Source organism: Ooceraea biroi, chromosome 14, assembly GCF_003672135.1.
Source record: "Ooceraea biroi isolate clonal line C1 chromosome 14, Obir_v5.4, whole genome shotgun sequence".
In the NCBI taxonomy this organism is placed as follows: Eukaryota; Metazoa; Arthropoda; class Insecta; order Hymenoptera; family Formicidae; genus Ooceraea; species Ooceraea biroi.
This window is the reverse complement of record NC_039519.1, coordinates 6,784,328-6,803,611: the sequence shown is the minus strand read 5'-3', so window position 1 is coordinate 6,803,611 and position 19,284 is coordinate 6,784,328. Positions and strand designations below refer to the sequence as shown.

At 38.6% G+C, this 19,284-nt stretch overlaps 1 protein-coding gene across 3 annotated transcripts in view; it reads left to right on the top strand.

The window, feature by feature from the left end:
* Window positions 1-19,284, top strand: part of LOC105283288 — a 43,750-nt gene that overhangs the window by 15,766 nt on the left and 8,700 nt on the right. For all 3 annotated transcript variants that reach the window (XM_011345918.3, XM_011345919.3, XM_011345917.3), the window contains exon 2: window positions 14,013-14,706. In XM_011345918.3, the coding sequence (XP_011344220.1) occupies window positions 14,436-14,706 (271 nt within the window). In that variant the 5' untranslated portion in view covers window positions 14,013-14,435. The remainder of the gene's footprint in view (window positions 1-14,012; window positions 14,707-19,284) is intronic.

Sequence of the window (19,284 nt, the reverse complement as noted above, 5' to 3'; positions counted from 1 at the left end):
CGGTTGGAAATTGCATGCAGGAAGACATGTAACCCGAGCAGCAGCGCCACGGAGGTCGAATTATGGATTTTTCCGATCACACGATGTGCAAGTTGCTTGCATGACGTTATGCCCTTCGGTTTACTTCAACCTGTGTCAATGTAGGCATAACGAGTCCGCTGCCCGCGTGGTTATTCCTTGGAACATGTATGATTATCCACTTATGGATGATTATTTTGAGACGATCCGTCGCACATGAAACGGTCTTCGCGGATTTATTCTTAGAGACGAGATATTTGCCTTCATAGAAGAGGTAGGCTCGACAAGCGAGTACCGCAAGTGCGAACGCTCGATTTTCTCGATACGTAAAGTGTACATCTGAAATTATAATTTGAGATGCTCTTATAGTTAGATCCCCAGCTGCTGACTTTCTGTATAACGTATCATGATTTTGTTTGTTTAGAGAAAACACACGTCTACTGCGATAGCTAAAAGTTTGCTTGGAGTAGCGCTAATGCATGTTAACGGGTTGTTACCATCTTCCTGTCAGGTGCGAACGCGAGAAGTGCAAGGAAATGCTAGTCGGTTTTCCTGCAGGTGCAGACGACGACGACGACCGGAAAAGTATTAAGCGAGTTTAGTCACGAAATTAGCACCTACGGTCCCCTTCAATGCTTCGTCTGTCATTCCTTCCTGCGATTGCGCTTCCGTTTCAACGAATATTCTTACAGGTAGTCACTTTGCTACGTGACTGGACATACGAAACGTTGTAAACAGGATCTGATTGCTTTCTCGCCTGCCTCTAACGCGCTTGTCATCTCAGCTCCCCTATGGAATTTGGATGATCGATTTCTTGTCCACACGTGCAACTAATGGACTAATACCGTGTCATCAAACTCAAGCACACTCAAAGCACTCAAGTAGCTAAACGTTTATCGTATACACTTGGCCGGATATTCTGTTCCAAGACTCTTGTGCGATTATTTTCCCGACTTTCCTTTAAAACAAGTCAGAAGATAAGCTTGATGCTATCGTGATCAATGTACATGTTCGATCTATCGATCTCTTAACGATCCTCTAGCGTGTGATGCGCGGATCAGTGCAATTCAAGCGAGTCGTGTAGTCGAAGCAATCAATCTTTGAGGTGGACGACACATTAGCGCCAACAAAGCGCATGGCGTTACATGCGGACATCGACGGGTTACATCGAGCAGCAGCATCATCATCATCATCAACAACAGGTCCTGTAACACATAATCGCTACTCGCCAACGCACACAGTCGGATTGGCACACAATCGCGCGCGCCGCAATAAACCGCACGAGCAAACGTTTCACTCGCGTGACACACTTGACATTCGCCGTCTCTCTCGGGCTGCAACATCCGGCCGAGGATGACCACACCCGGTCCACCTTCCTCTCTCTGTCGCGTGCGTACCTGCTGTACCTCCTCGCGGAGGTTCAAGGATAGGAAGCTGAGCTAAACGAAGGCGTCGCGCGAGCAACAGCCGGCTACGCGGCGGCGCGGCGACTGGGCTTTCGTGACGAGAAGACGTCTGCGTTTTTCGCACGATCTCGACAACGCGGTTTGTCCAGCTGGAATGGTAGCTAGCCGTGCCACGGACGCTTGTAATCATCGAGGAACGATCCTCGTGGCTGTTCTATGCGCAAGCGTGTAATTTCGCGCGGAATGTTCGGGCTCGTAAAAATCGGCCGATTGGTGGAAGGATGGCGCGTCTTAATGAGCCTCAAAATTATGCATGCAATCTCTTCGCCAGCGACTGAGATGTATCGAGACGACATTTAGATGTGGAAAACAACCTTGACTCCTTAATGTTTTTGGCAATGGAACGGTATTTACAAATTTTATGATCAGTCGACCATACCCGAGTCGAAATTTTAGTTCTACATTGAACCTCGAATTCTTCATTTGAGGCGTTATTCAGCGTCTATTTAGCTACTTTAACACTAAAATATGTCCGAAATTTCCTTTTTTGCCGCTAGAGCGTCAAGCAGGTTACGATCAAGATTATAGCCGAATGTTGCAGGGTCAAAATAGCATGTTAACATCCGTTTGTAGGAGTTTGAGTTTCAATGTAAGAGTTCTATTTTCCTAAAAGTAGGTTCGTACGACTGCTAAAAGCATTAAAGTAGGCGCAAAATTTCGGACATATTTTAGTGTTAAAGTAGTAGCTAAATAGACGCTGAATAACGCTTCGAATTCTTCATTTGAGGCGTTATTCAGCGTCTATTTAGCTACTACTTTAACACATAATATGTCCGAAATTTCCTTTTTTGCCGCTAGAGCGTCAAAGCAGATTACGATCAAGATTATAGCCGAATGTTGCAGGGTCAAAATAGCATGTTAACATCCGTTTGTAGGAGTTTGAGTTTCAATGTAAGAGTTCTATTTTCCTAAAAGTAGGTTCGTACGACTGCTAAAAGCATTAAAGTAGGCGCAAAATTTCGGACATATTTTAGTGTTAAAGTAGTAGCTAAATAGACGCTGAATAACGCTTCGAATTCTTCATTTGAGGCGTTATTCAGCGTCTATTTAGCTACTACTTTAACACTAAAATACGTCCGAAATTTCCTTTTTTGCCGCTAGAGCGTCAAAGCAGATTACGATCAAGATTATAGCCGAATGTTGCAGGGTCAAAATAGCATGTTAACATCTGTTTGTAGGAGTTTGAGTTTCAATGTAAGAGTTCTATTTTCCTAAAAGTGGGTTCGTACGACTGCTAAAAGCATTAAAGTAGGCGCAAAATTTCGGACATATTTTAGTGTTAAAGTAGTAGCTAAATAGACGCTGAATAACGCTTCGAATTCTTCATTTGAGGCGTTATTCAGCGTCTATTTAGCTACTACTTTAACACATAATATGTCCGAAATTTCCTTTTTTGCCGCTAGAGCGTCAAAGCAGATTACGATCAAGATTATAGCCGAATGTTGCAGGGTCAAAATAGCATGTTAACATCCGTTTGTAGGAGTTTGAGTTTCAATGTAAGAGTTCTATTTTCCTAAAAGTAGGTTCGTACGACTGCTAAAAGCATTAAAGTAGGCGCAAAATTTCGGACATATTTTAGTGTTAACGTAGTAGCTAAATAGACGCTGAATAACGCTTCGAATTCTTCATTTGAGGCGTTATTCAGCGTCTATTTAGCTACTACTTTAACACTAAAATACGTCCGAAATTTCCTTTTTTGCCGCTAGAGCGTCAAAGCAGATTACGATCAAGATTATAGCCGAATGTTGCAGGGTCAAAATAGCATGTTAACATCTGTTTGTAGGAGTTTGAGTTTCAATGTAAGAGTTCTATTTTCCTAAAAGTAGGTTCGTACGACTGCTAAAAGCATTAAAGTAGGCGCAAAATTTCGGACATATTTTAGTGTTAAAGTAGTAGCTAAATAGACGCTGAATAACGCTTCGAATTCTTCATTTGAGGCGTTATTCAGCGTCTATTTAGCTACTACTTTAACACTAAAATACGTCCGAAATTTCCTTTTTTGCCGCTAGAGCGTCAAAGCAGGTTACGATCAAGATTATAGCCGAATGTTGCAGGGTCAAAATAGCATGTTAACATCTGTTTGTAGGAGTTTGAGTTTCAATGTAAGAGTTCTATTTTCCTAAAAGTAGGTTCGTACGACTGCTAAAAGCATTAAAGTAGGCGCAAAATTTCGGACATATTTTAGTGTTAAAGTAGTAGCTAAATAGACGCTGAATAACGCTTCGAATTCTTCATTTGAGGCGTTATTCAGCGTCTATTTAGCTACTACTTTAACACATAATATGTCCGAAATTTCCTTTTTTGCCGCTAGAGCGTCAAAGCAGATTACGATCAAGATTATAGCCGAATGTTGCAGGGTCAAAATAGCATGTTAACATCTGTTTGTAGGAGTTTGAGTTTCAATGTAAGAGTTCTATTTTCCTAAAAGTGGGTTCGTACGACTGCTAAAAGCATTAAAGTAGGCGCAAAATTTCGGACATATTTTAGTGTTAAAGTAGTAGCTAAATAGACGCTGAATAACGCTTCGAATTCTTCATTTGAGGCGTTATTCAGCGTCTATTTAGCTACTTTAACACTAAAATATGTCCGAAATTTCCTTTTTTGCCGCTAGAGCGTCAAAGCAGATTACGATCAAGATTATAGCCGAATGTTGCAGGGTCAAAATAGCATGTTAACATCTGTTTGTAGGAGTTTGAGTTTCAATGTAAGAGTTCTAGGTTCTATTTTCCTAAAAGTAGGTTCGTACGACTGCTGAAAGCATTAAAGTAGGCGCAAAATTTCGACTCGGGTACGGACGATCGCCGAATATTTTGCGGAGATACGATGTTGAATTTTAATATCCCTCGGGCGAATTTCTCATCTGCTGAGACTCTTGCGTGATTGTGTGATCGGGACGGTGATCGCGCGGTATGGTATGCGTCGAAACGCATCGCGACCATAACTGGAACGGACGTCGTAGAAAGTGGTCATGATTTTTTCTCTTGTGGTCTAACGATACGGTTCTTCGTTGTCGGTATCGATCATATGATCCGGTGTGAATCCAGGCCATTGAAAGTGATAATACCGTAAAGATTCTACATAGGTCCATAAATTCGTAAATTAATGAATCGTCCTTGCGCCACCATTGCGCAAGTAGAATACTTCTAGATTTCATAGTAACTTGACATATATTGATTGAGCGTGTATCTTTTTGAGCAACAAGGTCGAAATCGATCAGCAGCATATTCTATGTAATAAATGATTGAAAATGAAGAAAGTATAAGTAACTCGTGAGTTGAGTTTCGTGATTGAATCGTGGCACATTTAACAAAATGAAATTTCTTAAGCAAATTTGTTAAAACTTTGATTAACAAATATACGAAATACGTCATTCACGCAAATTGCAATATTTATCACGTACAAGAATATTTTCGAAACGTGCTTCAGACGCCAATAGCTGTGTCCTTTTACCAACTCGATGTATGCGAGATAAATAATTTAGCAACATCTTGAAAAGAACCGGATTGGGCACACATTCATATAACATTCTTTATTTCAAACAAACAGAACTCATCGTTGACATTTTCTTGATTCGCTTCGGCATATTCTGTGGACACCAACGCAGCAATAACTTTACGCTGAATTTATTCTAAAAGACCCGATATGTTGAAAAGTCGCTATTATATTTTTAACTTGAGTGTTCTTGCTATGTTATTTGTCAAATAATCAAACCGAAATCAATCAACAAAAAATGATGATTAAATAAGAATACAAAAAATATCCTAATTTTTCTATTTAGGCTAAGTGATATTTGGCATAGTGATCGATTTACGTTATATAGACGGATTTACATAACGCATTGAATGCTTGCATGCTTACAAGGCAATCAATATTGAAAACATAGTACATCCATTTTTAATGCGCGCGACTTTATTGCAAATGCAAATTTGTTCGTGTGATTTACACGAATGCTACTTGTGAAAATCTCTCATTGGTATTGCAATTCCACGAGCACTGTTCTCTTAGTTGCTACGATTTTCCTGACTTTCGTGTCCCTGCGGTGTTGCGGGCGGTATCGTTCTTGCGCACTAAATTGCCCTGCCAGATAAAACGTGTCTGGTTGATTGCGTGCGGACAAGTCGGCACCTTAAATGCAAATTTCGCTGCAGGAGTTTGGAAAGTAGCTACGATAGACACAGTACGTGGTATTACGGTACCCATTTAAAGTTCAATCAATAATTGGCGTCACGCGAACGTGTTATTGATTACATATATGAATAATTGGGGACAAGAGAAAAAGAGCTGCGATCGATATTATACGTACAAATGTGACCTGAGATACTGATCAAGCACGCCCAAGTATTTCGCAGTAACGATTACGGTAATCCGGCAAACTACTTTGCCCTATTAAGTAATTAGCCATTTCGCTTGCACGGCGAAGGGTTTGCGTACCATTAATTGGATGATATTTGTCCGTGAGACACATCGGTTATTGTTACCGCTCGGGAATGGAGCTCTACGTTCTCGAGAATGCACCCGGGTTTTCGCAGTCCCACACCGGCGGAGGTTCCCTTTGCACCGTCTCGCGAGTGCGGAATGTAATGACACGAATTTAAATGACTGCGGTTGTACTCTCGTAGGCGGCGGTCGTAAGAGATCGCAATTAGAATCCACCGCCGCCGCCGCCAGCGCGGTTTCAGAGAGAAAGAGGAAGAACGAGACAGAGAGGATATTCGGGATACTGCAAATACGACGCCTTCGCGTGAGAAAGTCTCCCGGGATGCGAGAGGAGGCCGCGTTTCCTCGCTCTTCCTTCCCTGAGAAGACGGGACAAGCAAAGTAACCATGGCCGATGGCCACCAGCCCGCGGAATCCGTTGACGCCGCATAAACGCCTTCGCGAATTTTATATTCGTCCCGCCGTGGATTTTACAACGTGCAACGGCGCCGGATGTACCGCTGCAAGAAAGCAAACAGCGGAACGCAGACGCGAAGGCTGCGATGAGGTCTGCTCTTGGTCGTTCGCAGGATTGGTCGACGTTTCCTCACGATCTCGGATGAATCGCGAGTTATCGCTCGGAAACTCGATTGCGATTTTCCTCATCCGTTTCTTCTGCTTCGTTAAGTTGTCTTTGCGGGTCCGATGCCGCACCTGGAATCGGAATGAGTAAGATGGCGTAATTGTGGGTGCTATTAGGTCTAATTTAAGAGACATGAAACACAAGGAAAAACAAGCGTATTTATAGCACACTTGCGCACTTCATTGAAATGTTCTCGCGTCATTTCACGATTAATTCTCGTCTTCAGCGATCACAACATATCCAGTAAATCAGCGTCTTATTATGCGTGTGCACGCAAGAAGCAGTTTCGATCCACAGTGTGCGTAAGAAATTTCCCTCGTGGATATTCAACGGATAATATTATTTATATTATACAAGAGATGTAACGCGCTTTCTGCCAAGTGGAAAGTCGCGTGGTTATCGCGAAGTGAGCAGTTTTAGTGACCGAGACGGTGTCGAGCACTTTTTGCAATGTCCAAGCTATGCTTTTGTGTCCGCTTCACATGAAAACGTCGGCGAAAGTTTTGCGGAGTCAACGGCCTTCCAACGGGCCCGAGGATGCCCGTTACAAGAGTACCCCCTACTCGGCTTTTTATTGCATCCACCTATATATCGATGCACCGTTTACTCCGTTCTTTCCACATCGCCAGCGACCACGTATCGATACTTCGCTTTCGATGATAAATATCCTGCATACGGATTCTACCTTCGCCATTAATCAAAGCAGTTATTGTGGTTTAGTAGCTGGAAACATACGCCAACTTGACAATATAAAACAAATGACGAAGATCTGTTCAAATTGAGGCACCTGTGAAATGATGCCGAATGATCTGATCGAGTAACGCGCACACATTGATCGTATCGCGGAATTTTTCCAGATATAATGTCGAGAAAGAGAGAAAGGAAGACGCGCGTAACGTAAGCACGCCTCTCACGATTCCGCTTCGTCGGAAAATCTGCGAACCATCGGCTCGCATGGATTTTGCAATCGTACGTCATACTTCGCAACATGCGCCGCCCGCGATCCTCTACGGCCGTTTAGAAATCAGTTCCCGCGAGTGTGGGTATACACGCACGGATTTATACTCGCCACGAGTGTATCGTCTTAGCATACAATTGTGAGACGATACGATACAACGGCGGTGTAGGGCCGGTGCTCCATTTCCTCTCTCTGTCTTTCTCATTCCTCTCTGTCTTTCTCTCGCTCGCCCTCTTCGTCTTCGCGTTTCTTCTTTTCCCGCGAGACATCGTTCCGCGATCGAGCCACCGCAACAATTACCGTGGCGAAAACGTCTTTTCTTTTCCCGTCCTATCTCCGTCTCTGTTTTTTTTCTTTTTCTCTTCGCCCGCATCTCTCTGTTCTCCGTCGTTTATTCGGCCAACCGAGCCACTTTCGCGAGAGGAGAAATATACTGGGTCGTCCCCACCACGTGGGCGCTTGATAACGATCGTGAGACCCTCAGAATATTTTTTCTTCTTGCTAAAAATGTATATACGATAAGTAGCCAGGTTTAATAAGTCGTACAATACTTACCTCGATTCTCGATACAACACGAGCTTTCTTACTGGTTCTCTTTGTCGTTGACAATACCTACGCATGTATAAATTGGTTTTAATTGGATAAGACGTACTCGTGAATGAGGATGAAGATGCTTCGCGACGACGACGAATGCAACGATGACACATCTATGCATACGGAAGCGTTGGAGTAGATTATTGAGCTGCAATACGTGAAGTCATCGATGAAATTAATCAGGCATAGAATGAATACGCGTCATGATATTTTATAAATCCTATTCTGATATTTTGTCAACTTTTATCTTATTTGCAGAAGACTTGCTTTAAAATCTCTGACGTTGTTGAGTATAACAAATTGAGAAAAAGAAACTAAAATTGCAGCAATGGACATCAACGTTGATAAAAATTAATTCTTAATTTCAGCTCCTTTTTTCCTGAATTATTTTTCTGTATTCTTTGGATGACGTATTATACGTGTTAAAAAAGTTGATTTTCTTTTTACGATCGCTCTAATGAAATGCAAATGATTCTTTATCTTGCTTTATCGATTTAGGCTGGATTGTCGACTATCACGAGTGCATAATCTTTTGGTGTTGTGCCAATATCGTTCCTCTGACGTATTCTCACAATGTTAAGTATGTGTCATGGATTCGTCGCACGTTTGAGGTCACCTGAATTTGCGAATTTGCTTCGAGGTCTTCCGTAAAGGACGTCAACCTGGAGGTTACGATCTAAAAAGATTTCCATGAATGTGAAGATGAAGTCGCATATGTTATAAATGTATATGTAGAAAGGAAAGTCCAATCAAAGCACTATAAGACTCAATGCTGATATAATCCGTAAGACACTTGATCTATGGATCTCGCGTAGAAGCATCATCAATAATGATCGTGCGACAAGAGCAAGGAAAAATGACTATTACGTTATTTTCCTACATGGTAATGAAACACTCAAACATTGGCATTTGGTCCGCGAATCGATAACATTTTACAATCACGCTTCCATCCGGCAATCAACGTGATTGACATTCGTATTTTTCCTCCTTGAGCTTGATTAATTTTACAGATTTTTTTACACTAAGATACAAAAGTAGTTAACATTGATTACATTGTTGCAATCATCGTAGTCGACGATTAGGCTGTTATGTAAATTCGCTTAGCGAGGAAAAATAAATTTACATACGGAACATATCGCATTAAGTCTGAAATGTGCATTCTGCATACCCCGTACGAGTGTGAAAATTTGCTCCCGGATCATCGGAAATGCTGCGATAATTTGTTATCATCATATATCGATAGAAAATTAGCTACGATCTTTGCATGTAATTGAGGTCTCGCGAGACATTGTGAGCGGACGATAATCGCACGTGATCGCTTGCGATTATCTCACTACGTGTTTGTTAAACGCGTCTCTCTTTTTCTTCGATCCTCGATGCAATTTCATAATCACGGATTCTATGAATCCGCATTTACACGTGTGCTTCATACGTATTTCTCAGCCACGATATTTTATAATTTAATGAATGAGTGACGGTAACAGAATCGAATTCAAATTGTTTTGAATACGTAATTAATTAATTTTTACTAATTAATAAGTTCTCATGTACTTGTAAGACTAAGCCACATGTGTTCATGTATATTTTTAAATATCTTGAAGTCAAGTTGGACAAAGCGTACTTTTCAATAACAATATATTGTTATTGATGATTTTTGCTGCATCAATTTATCATCCCGCGAGCAGTTATAATATTGATAAATGATGACTTGATGCGTAAACAATTATTTAATGATAGCAAGTATGTCACTATCAAACTAAAGAAATTAAATTCAAGATGGAGATGCATAAATGCACGCGGCACATATGTGTCAGTTATAACGAGATGTTCCATTAGTTTTTTGTCCTATGCTTTACCTATGTATTAGAGAAGATTAATAATTAGAATCATAAACAGATATGCACGTGGTATCTCTTTAACGTTCTTTACTCAATAATTATGATGATTTCTTCTGTAATGCCGTTGTAAATATGCTGATTATAAGCAATAACAATTTAGGATAATTATATTATTCAAAGTGCCATCACATAATAAAATTTACAGATAAACTGTCTCACGTGTCTACAGTCTGAGCGAGCATCACCAAGTTGTTGCAATTTATACGATTCTTACATTAATTACTTGACTTCCGCATAATTAAATCAGCTTTGCACGACTTTATTTTGTCGCCAAGCAACTAAGATTAACTTCACGAAAGAGACTTACGATTGGCAAATTGTTGAAATTAGTGTGACTCGAATGAATCTTGCAGGCTGCATGATGTAAGGTTTTCTAGACAGAAATAGATTAAATTGCTTTTCACCAGTACGCCAATTAAATAGAACATATAAATATCGAATCGATTTCGTAATTTTCATTACATTTGAATGCACTAATTTATATTAAAGATGTCACGTATTTTCACATTATTCTTTATTTCTTAATTTTCAGAATACTTTACATGGTGCGTTTTTTGTACATATATTCTCTTTGCACACTCTCCAACTTGCATTAAAGACAATAATGAGTATCATTCATGAAGACTACAAAGGAATAGCGACAGTAATGATAAAATAATGAGAGAACGAATAATGAATCATGAAATGAGAATTTGTACCCCGAAGAGAATAGAATGACTGAGGAGTGATAATTATTTCCTATCAGTCAGCAGAATCACTAAAGTAGGAGCATCAAACCTCAAAGAAAGTTGAAACGAGTGAGAAATGAGTTGTGTAAATTTTGGAATTTAAAACGTCATCGTGTCACGATCTCCACATGCTTTGATAAATTCAATATCGTGTATTAAAGTTCAAGATTTCAGGTAACGCCTGAGTTTGCATTTTCATAACAATGTTATAATCCACCTAATAATGTCTATTCATTTGTTAAGTGCATCTTAACTAAGTGGCCTCGAGTTGGTTGCAGGATTTTAATCAATGCATGATACATCAGGATTAAATATTTGCGCAGGTTAAATGTTGCCATTCGACATCGAGTCATTGAAAATCGCACGCGCGGAAGCAAGGATTATCAGCATTTTATTTTTTATCCCGATAGATGATAAAATTGCATACCGCAGTAGGACGTACATGGTTCATTCACACAAAACATGGCGATCGAGGCGGTTCGTGTGATGTAGCGATCAATGTCAGTCTTGACGTAACAATTCGAACTTGCATGCCGATGAGAATGATGATTCTGAACGACGTGGATTAGACAAACGACTGTATGCAGGTTCGTTCGCACCGAGTGCATAAACGTTTTTAGTTACGTGACGACAACGACGGATGATCAGTAAATTTCCAGTGATTTATTTCTAATAAATCATATGCTCTCTGTCAGACTTCGTCTCCGCGGTTGTTCGTTATTACGTAGATGCAAATCCGTTGACTGTTTTTGAATGTGGTCACAAATATCTCAAGACACGTTATACAAGGATATATGCGCATTTACGTCATATTTATAATATTTGCGGAATTGTGAGATTTCTCTGAACGTCAAAACACAATGATAAAGTATATATCTTTTTCATCGGATTTTGATTTAGACTTTAAAAAGGAAATATCGGTTTCACAGTTTACTTATTTTTTAAATCTATTTTTGTATTTAAAAATTATAATTTTCCGATAGGAATTTGCTGTCACATAATGATTGTTGTGCAATAATTGCCTCTGTTTTTCACGTGCTGAAAAAAAATTGTTCATATGAACTCGTATCTATGCGTCGTGAGGGAATTCTCGTAAAAAGTGTCGCGGAAAAATATTAAACATGCATATTTCATAATTACGAAGTTCTACTTGGGAGGAAAAATAATCGTATGGCGCATCGTTGCACATTTGGTGTACCCGAATCATAAATTTTGCTACTAAAATTCAAGGTTACTGATAGTGCGACTGACTGAGTTCCAATAGATAGCATGTATGATGTTACTTGTTTACTCCGAATACGATTCGTTATATAACTAATTGATTGATACATATATAGAGATATGTCAGAACTCCGTCTTATTTTGCAAGTGAAAGATCATTTTTCAAAACTTTGTACAGCCTTAAAACTCTAATTTCTTATTGAAAAATATTAATTTTTAAAAGACTTCACAGCGGGAATCACTTCTATATTTACAATTTGCAATATATTTTTTAACTCTAAGAATTTCATTGCAATTGAATTGTAAGTGCGCACTTTTCATAACTTTCGTCTTTAGCATGCTATTTTGCAAGGAATGCAGCAAGTCTGAACGTAACAATAGAGGTTTACTTGCCACACAATTATGCAGGTTATACAAAAGCGATTATCCACGCTGGACGTACGCGTTCCTGAGAAATATCCGTAAACAACATGGTAATACTGCGATAATGCGAGATATTTAGCAACTAATGATAGCTTTATTTAGGATGTACTTTTCGAAAAAATCGCATTAAAACAAGTGAAAAGATTTGATTTAAAACAGGAAACGTATTTTTCTATTGTTTCGTAATGTTGAAGTAACCAACCACTATATATATATATATATATATATATATATAGTAGTGCATAGAAAAAGATTCTCTGCAAATAACTGAGCTTATCGTTGTAATCAATCTTGTTCTAAATTGATTTTGACAATCAACGAAAAAATGTATCGAATATAATTATTGTAATTTTTATAATTACTTAAGAGATGTTTTAAATATTGATTCAATTTGTATCACGAAAAGTATATTTAATTGTCATACATGTAACATTCTTGGCACAATAATGCAAATTTAGGGAAATTAGAAATATATAATTTAAATATTTTTTATACATATTTTAAATAATTTAATTATCTATGCCATTGGTAAAACATTATACCTGAAATTTAGTAAAGATTGAAAACTCACCGCAGTCCGACCGCAAAATTTCCGGTAAAAATAGTAATTTCCGGTGAGATAAATTGACCGAACAAATGCATGCGTCTCGTATATTGGTCTTAAAACGAGCAACACAGCCTTGTATCATAAATTCAACAAACCATAAGCTCACTTTCCGTCCTTGGAAATTCTTATCACTATTACAATTTCTATGTGCAACATTCTATTCCGCGAGAATTAATTTTTCACATCAATAGTTTTCATAAAAGCGACAATTTTGCTCAATATTGATTATATACATGCGCATTATGCAAAATTTATATAAACTGGTGCTTTATTGATATTAATTATAACTATAATTGCAAATTTTTTACCATGTCCCACGATGCTCCACGAAGGTAAAAAAAATTAAACAACGCTACCTTGTTTGTCCATAATGAGGAACGATACAGAATCCGATGCAATCTGGATATAATTGCTATTTACGTGTATGCAACGTTGCATTCGTTATCAATTCTATCAGTTTCTTTGCTCGATGTATTCTTGATCAGTGACTAGCAAACGATGTGGCAGCTTTCTGATTTTCCTGAAATTCCTGGAATTTTTCTGCACGACGTAGAATATTCTTCTTTTTATAGAATACTTATATATATAGATTACTCTGATTTTTATACTACATTTACAGTTTTTATTACAAGTATAACATAGTTATCCTTAGCTATTCATATCTATATAATGTATAATTATGTTTTTTTGCCACATAGTAATTTTTTCCGTGTAATCTAGGACAATGGGGATATACTGCGAGAAAATATGCAAGAGAAAGTTGCTTAGTTGATATCTCTCCGCTTACGAATTGCTCATGACCCAAATCAAAATCTCTTTCGAAAATTCTTGCTTTAAGTTATTCAACAACATGTAGGAAATTGATTACATCCAACGATTACCAAATTATCCTATTTTTGTCGAAATAAATCGCACATTTATTTACATCCATTTCTACTTCGATTAATTTAATCTACTTGGATTTATTAAATCAAATCATATCGTGAATTGGCCACTCTATGTGAAAAACCTTGTGTTAACCATTGTCCGTTTTATTTCAGACACGTGTCGTGAACTTTGCTGGCGGGCAAGAAGACCGCACAGTGGCATTGCCGGAAGGAGAGGAGATGATACGTGGCGTCTCGGGAGAGAAGAAAGCCGCGACCTTTCCGTGCGCGCACGGACAACGATAGAGGCAAAAAGAGCCTTGAAGGCAGTGAATGACAGTTCCTGAGCGATCGACGGTGGTATACGCGTGCGGCCATTTACCGATTTGGCATTCGAGCGTTTTGCAATCTTTCTTGATCGCCAACACCGGTCGCGACCTCGAAACAGCTCTCTTCCATCTGACCGAACAGACAAGGTCGATCTCCGCTCCGATATCTCGTTTGCACGAGCAACAACCGGACGACGTGGTGTTGTGACGCGATGTAGTGCGGTGACTCGGTCGAGAAGAGTGAATCTTTTTATGTGACTCAAATCCAATGCGAAAAAACGACGCGGAGTTATCCGTGGCAGGGCGAAACGCAAGGATGAAGACAATGGGCGACGTCGTTGCGGATTCCATCGATGAAAACGATGGCACGGTCCAGACTGCCGGCGTAAGCAAAGAGTTCGGTCAGAAGACGCTCAGGTCCCTGAAGAGAGGATTGGGCCGGCTGTGGAGGAGGCATAGGGGAAACGCGTCGATAACCGAGTATGATCCCACTTACAAAGTCGCATACCTCGGAAATGTCCTGACCGGCTGGGCTAAGGGTGAGTAAAGCTATGAGCTTATAATATGTATAAATATAAAACTTATAAACACAGGTAAACAGAAATAGACTTTAATATTAAATGATATAATTTATATGGGATGCAGTTAATTTATAAGATATAATTTATGAAGATGCAGTTAAATTTGTAAGACCGCAGCTGTTAATACACGTCAATAATTCTTTTGAAATGTTATTTTAATGTACGTATTCGAATTGTCATTAAAAATGAGTATACACCTGAAGTAATTAATCTTTACGCATGTTAAATATCGCTAAAGATAAGCACTGTCGTTAAGTTAAACATTCGATAAGGTACTATCGAACTATAAGCACCCACATGCGCATTAATAATAATCATCATCCAAACAATTACGTAAAATTAAATCGATTATCGTTTATGATATAAACAATACATCTATAAATAAATCATATTTTACTGCAACAACGTTGAGCAATTAATGTAATTGTAATTTCTTAAAATTTTTCGCCCAATGTATTTACATCAAATCACCGAATCGCGTGAGATTACTATGATAAAATCTTAACTTATTTGTAAATATCCATATAAATTACGAGTCACATTAATATCTATAAAAAAAGGTGTGCCCGCTGTTCGATCGAGTTAATAGAAAATCTTATCAGAGCTGATTCCAGTACTCGTCATCGGCAATTACGTCTTTAGATAACCGGCAATTAAAGACGATAGATATACATCGTGGTACACTCGTACATTCTTGATCATGCAACCTTGGCGCATGAATGATCAACCGGAAGTGCGCGATACTCCTTGCGGTCGGTGCAAGCAGCAAGGTCACCATTAATTCCATATTGGTTGAGCGTTCGTTGCATACGAATCTTGCCCTTCTTATTGCCCCAGCGATAAATCCTTTTGCGCGATCCTCTTTTAATCGGAAGATTCATTTATCAGCGATGCAGATCGGATTGTGAATTCAGCCGCGGATTTAATTAATTAGCAATCATACTGTGCTTGCCGGGTATCATAAAAATCAGATTTTGTTAACTAATCTCTCAATAAATCGCACTCGAAGAATTAGATCTGAAAGATAATGCAAATAAAAAAAATTTCTTTCTCGATAATCTTAAAATAATTTTTAAATGACATTCTTGAAAATCATTCAATCAAGATTTTGCACTACGTAAACTTCTCTTGGAAACCTAGATGAAAGTGGGGAATTTGTCGACTAATTTGAGTCAAAGAGAAAGCACGATTTTTGAAAGTGTAACTTTTTCCTGATGATTGAAGACGAGAGATCTCCCCTGTTGCGTTTCCTCAATTTTATCTCGCAGCCGCGCTCAAAGTAACGCATCTTCCGGTTTGCCGTGAATAAATGGACGTGGGAACGATGAATCGCGGAATCGCAATAACGTCGGATACAATATAGCGGCTCGATGAAATTCCGTTCTGACATTCGAAGTGGTCATCACGCGCAAGGTTCAAAAGGAGAAGGAATTATGTGGTGCAATGACCGGACATAGGCGTACGCAAACGAAGTCCCTCCGACTTTCTCTGCATATCTTCGCCGCGTATTGAGCTGGCCTTAATCATCGTCAGCAGCGTCATTATTATGGTACGACTTGTTCACCGTCAGCGACAATTAATTAATTCGTGACTGTCCCACGCAATGGTCGATTTGTGGAATGTCGTCGTCCAACATACATACACGTATGTACCACGCACGTATGCGCGCGCGAACGTGTAGCGATCGCAAATTATGGTCCATATCGTCACGTTTGAGTCACGTTTGTCTGATAATGAGGATTGCTATCATTTGCTGTTAAGCTCTTCACATATCATGTATCCCAAATGATTTGCTACATGAATCATGCATTCGAGAGGCAGTATTATATGTATATATGAGTACGTGGGTTTTCCACAATCTAGATATATTAAATCTAATCTGAACATGTCTCTAATTGAAAATTGATAACGGTCTAAAAAAAGAAAACTCGTGTTTTGATTTAGGATCTATGAAAGATATAAAAATGTATGATAGTTTATAGATAGCGTAAATTAATACAATATTTTTGAACGACATGTATGTATACCCGCATATAAATAGACACTCATGACTTAGAGGGTTGATCTTAGATGACTTAGATGATCTAACTTCATCGAGACCATGACTCAGAAAACAATAAAGTGTCTCAAGAAAGCTCGTATTCACCGATCAGATCTTACATCGCATTTGCGGGTCTCTTGTTTTAGTTTTATCATGAAATTGTTCTTGTCGATCTTTTTTCGCATTATCTCTAAAAGAATACAGTCGCAGCCTTTAACGTCATCAATCCTCCGTTTTCTGTCCTCCATGCATTTTTAGTTTGTATAAGTCGAGGAAAGTCGTGATTAGAAAAGAAAAGAGAATGCAACATCGTACATGATGATTATTATCCACTCAGTATACGCTCATTTCTCGAGGAAAATATCATGAATTTTTCATGAGATGTTTCCGTATCTAGAACCATAGATAGTAATGAATCTTTTAGAGAATTTTCTTGGAATTATAAACTCACAATCAGTATTTATAAATTCACCATAAATTTTCTCGATCTAATTTCGTTCTTATTAACTTATAAATTCAAAACTTGAAGTTCAATACTAATATGTCTTGCCAATTACGGGTAAAACTGAGTTGCGTTACGAAAAAATTGTCATGATAAATATTCGGTTTATTATTTCTATAGACATATGTCATTGTATGAAACATAATGTGTGCTTCATGAAATATATGTTATCGCTTCGAAGGGTGTCTATGAGAAGTAGTTATTCGACCTTACTTGATCTGACGATGAGGAAAAAAAACATTTATTCGTCATTAGCAAAGAAACAAGAAAGAATAATATCTATGCAAAGTGCATATTGCAAAAGCGGAGACTCGTAAATACCGGAAATTATTTCTAATACCTATCAATTGATAAAACATAATGCACCGATCGCCTCATTATATTTGTATATTTGATAAATTGTGTCAATATATTGCATATTTTATATACTACAATAACTGAGAGAGATATTTTTATACAATCGTATAAAAATTTATAAAATATCTCGGTGGTATATATTGACAAAGCTTGCGTAAGGGAAAATAATGCGAAGGTAGATTTTTCACGAATGTACATTGTAAGCGTTTTCCAATTTGAAATTTTCCGAAAATGAGCTTTATCTTGCGAAAAACACGGAAGTTAGGAAATGCTCGTAAAAGACTTGTGATAAAAGGCGACGATGAAAAGAGGACATGGACAAGTCATGCAGTCACGTATGACGTTAAAGTTATAAACTTCGAGGTTCTACCATGCTGTTAAATTACTATGCTTTTAAAACGATTCATCTCCGGCCTTCTGGAACGTTACGTATTGTGTAATTATAACAGTCGGTTCGCACCGTGAAAGATTAATACATTAAACAAGTCCAGTTTCAATTCTTTTACTGAACCACTATAATTAATCAAGCAATCAATATATTTTTGTGTGTACTGCATTTTTAATTTTTAGCGCATCATCCTATGTCCTATTGAAGATATATTTCCCTTTTTTGTTATGAAATAATGCACGTTTAGTTGCAGATGATACATTAGCATATGATTGCCGTTTTTTGATGTTACTGCCAACAGCAATAAAAATCGACGCGAATAAAATATGTTCCTGTTTGCGAGGAATATTTCTTTTGCAATTCTCTTTAAGCAGTTAAAATATTGAAAATAGTAGTGTTAGCTGACATTTGTAACATCGACACCTACAGGTTTTTTACATCACGCTCAATCGATGTCGATCTCAATCGTTGAAAAAATAGCTTCGATGTCCGAAGAAGCTTCTTAACTTACATTACGTAACGTAGATTAGCGTCACAACTGTTTCTTTTTTATGGCCCATTGTTCTGTCTAAAAATAGCAATGCCCAAAATAAAATATCTATTACAGCCACCTACGCTTCTAAAAAAATTTGTCAAAGCTCGCACAGAAGAAGAAAATTTATGCTATATATTTCATGATTTTTTAAATCCAGAAATATCGCCTAAATCATTAAATATCGATATGGATTACAATCAAAGTATGCAGAAACAATACCATCAGTGAATACTGATGCCATAACTGTAATGTAAAAGTATTATAAAGAGATAGGAAAGTGTGGCCTTGTGGCATGAAAGGATCGGTTTTCTTTTAAACAATAATTTCCTTAGCTTATAAAAGGGGTACATTATTGGGATACACCGTTTACCCTACATCGACGTAATGTCATTCATCATCCGATTGCACGATGCACGCGACATTCGGTCCCGTCATGCGATGCTGATGCCGTTTTCTCGTGGAAAGTTTCGCGCGGCGTTCCACAATGCGCGCTCGTTTTCTCGAAATCCGGGCAGAAGGCACGAGAGCCGACCATCATGCGTATAACTGACCGTCAGCTAACGGAAGAAAAATTAACGGGCGGTCGCAGCATTACCTTTAATTGGATAATACCGAACACTAACGCGTTAGTGCCATAGCTCGGCGGCGTGACGGCATGACGACCCGGTCGTACTACGGTGCACGGCCCTCTCTCGCCATCGCTTCCTGTTCCG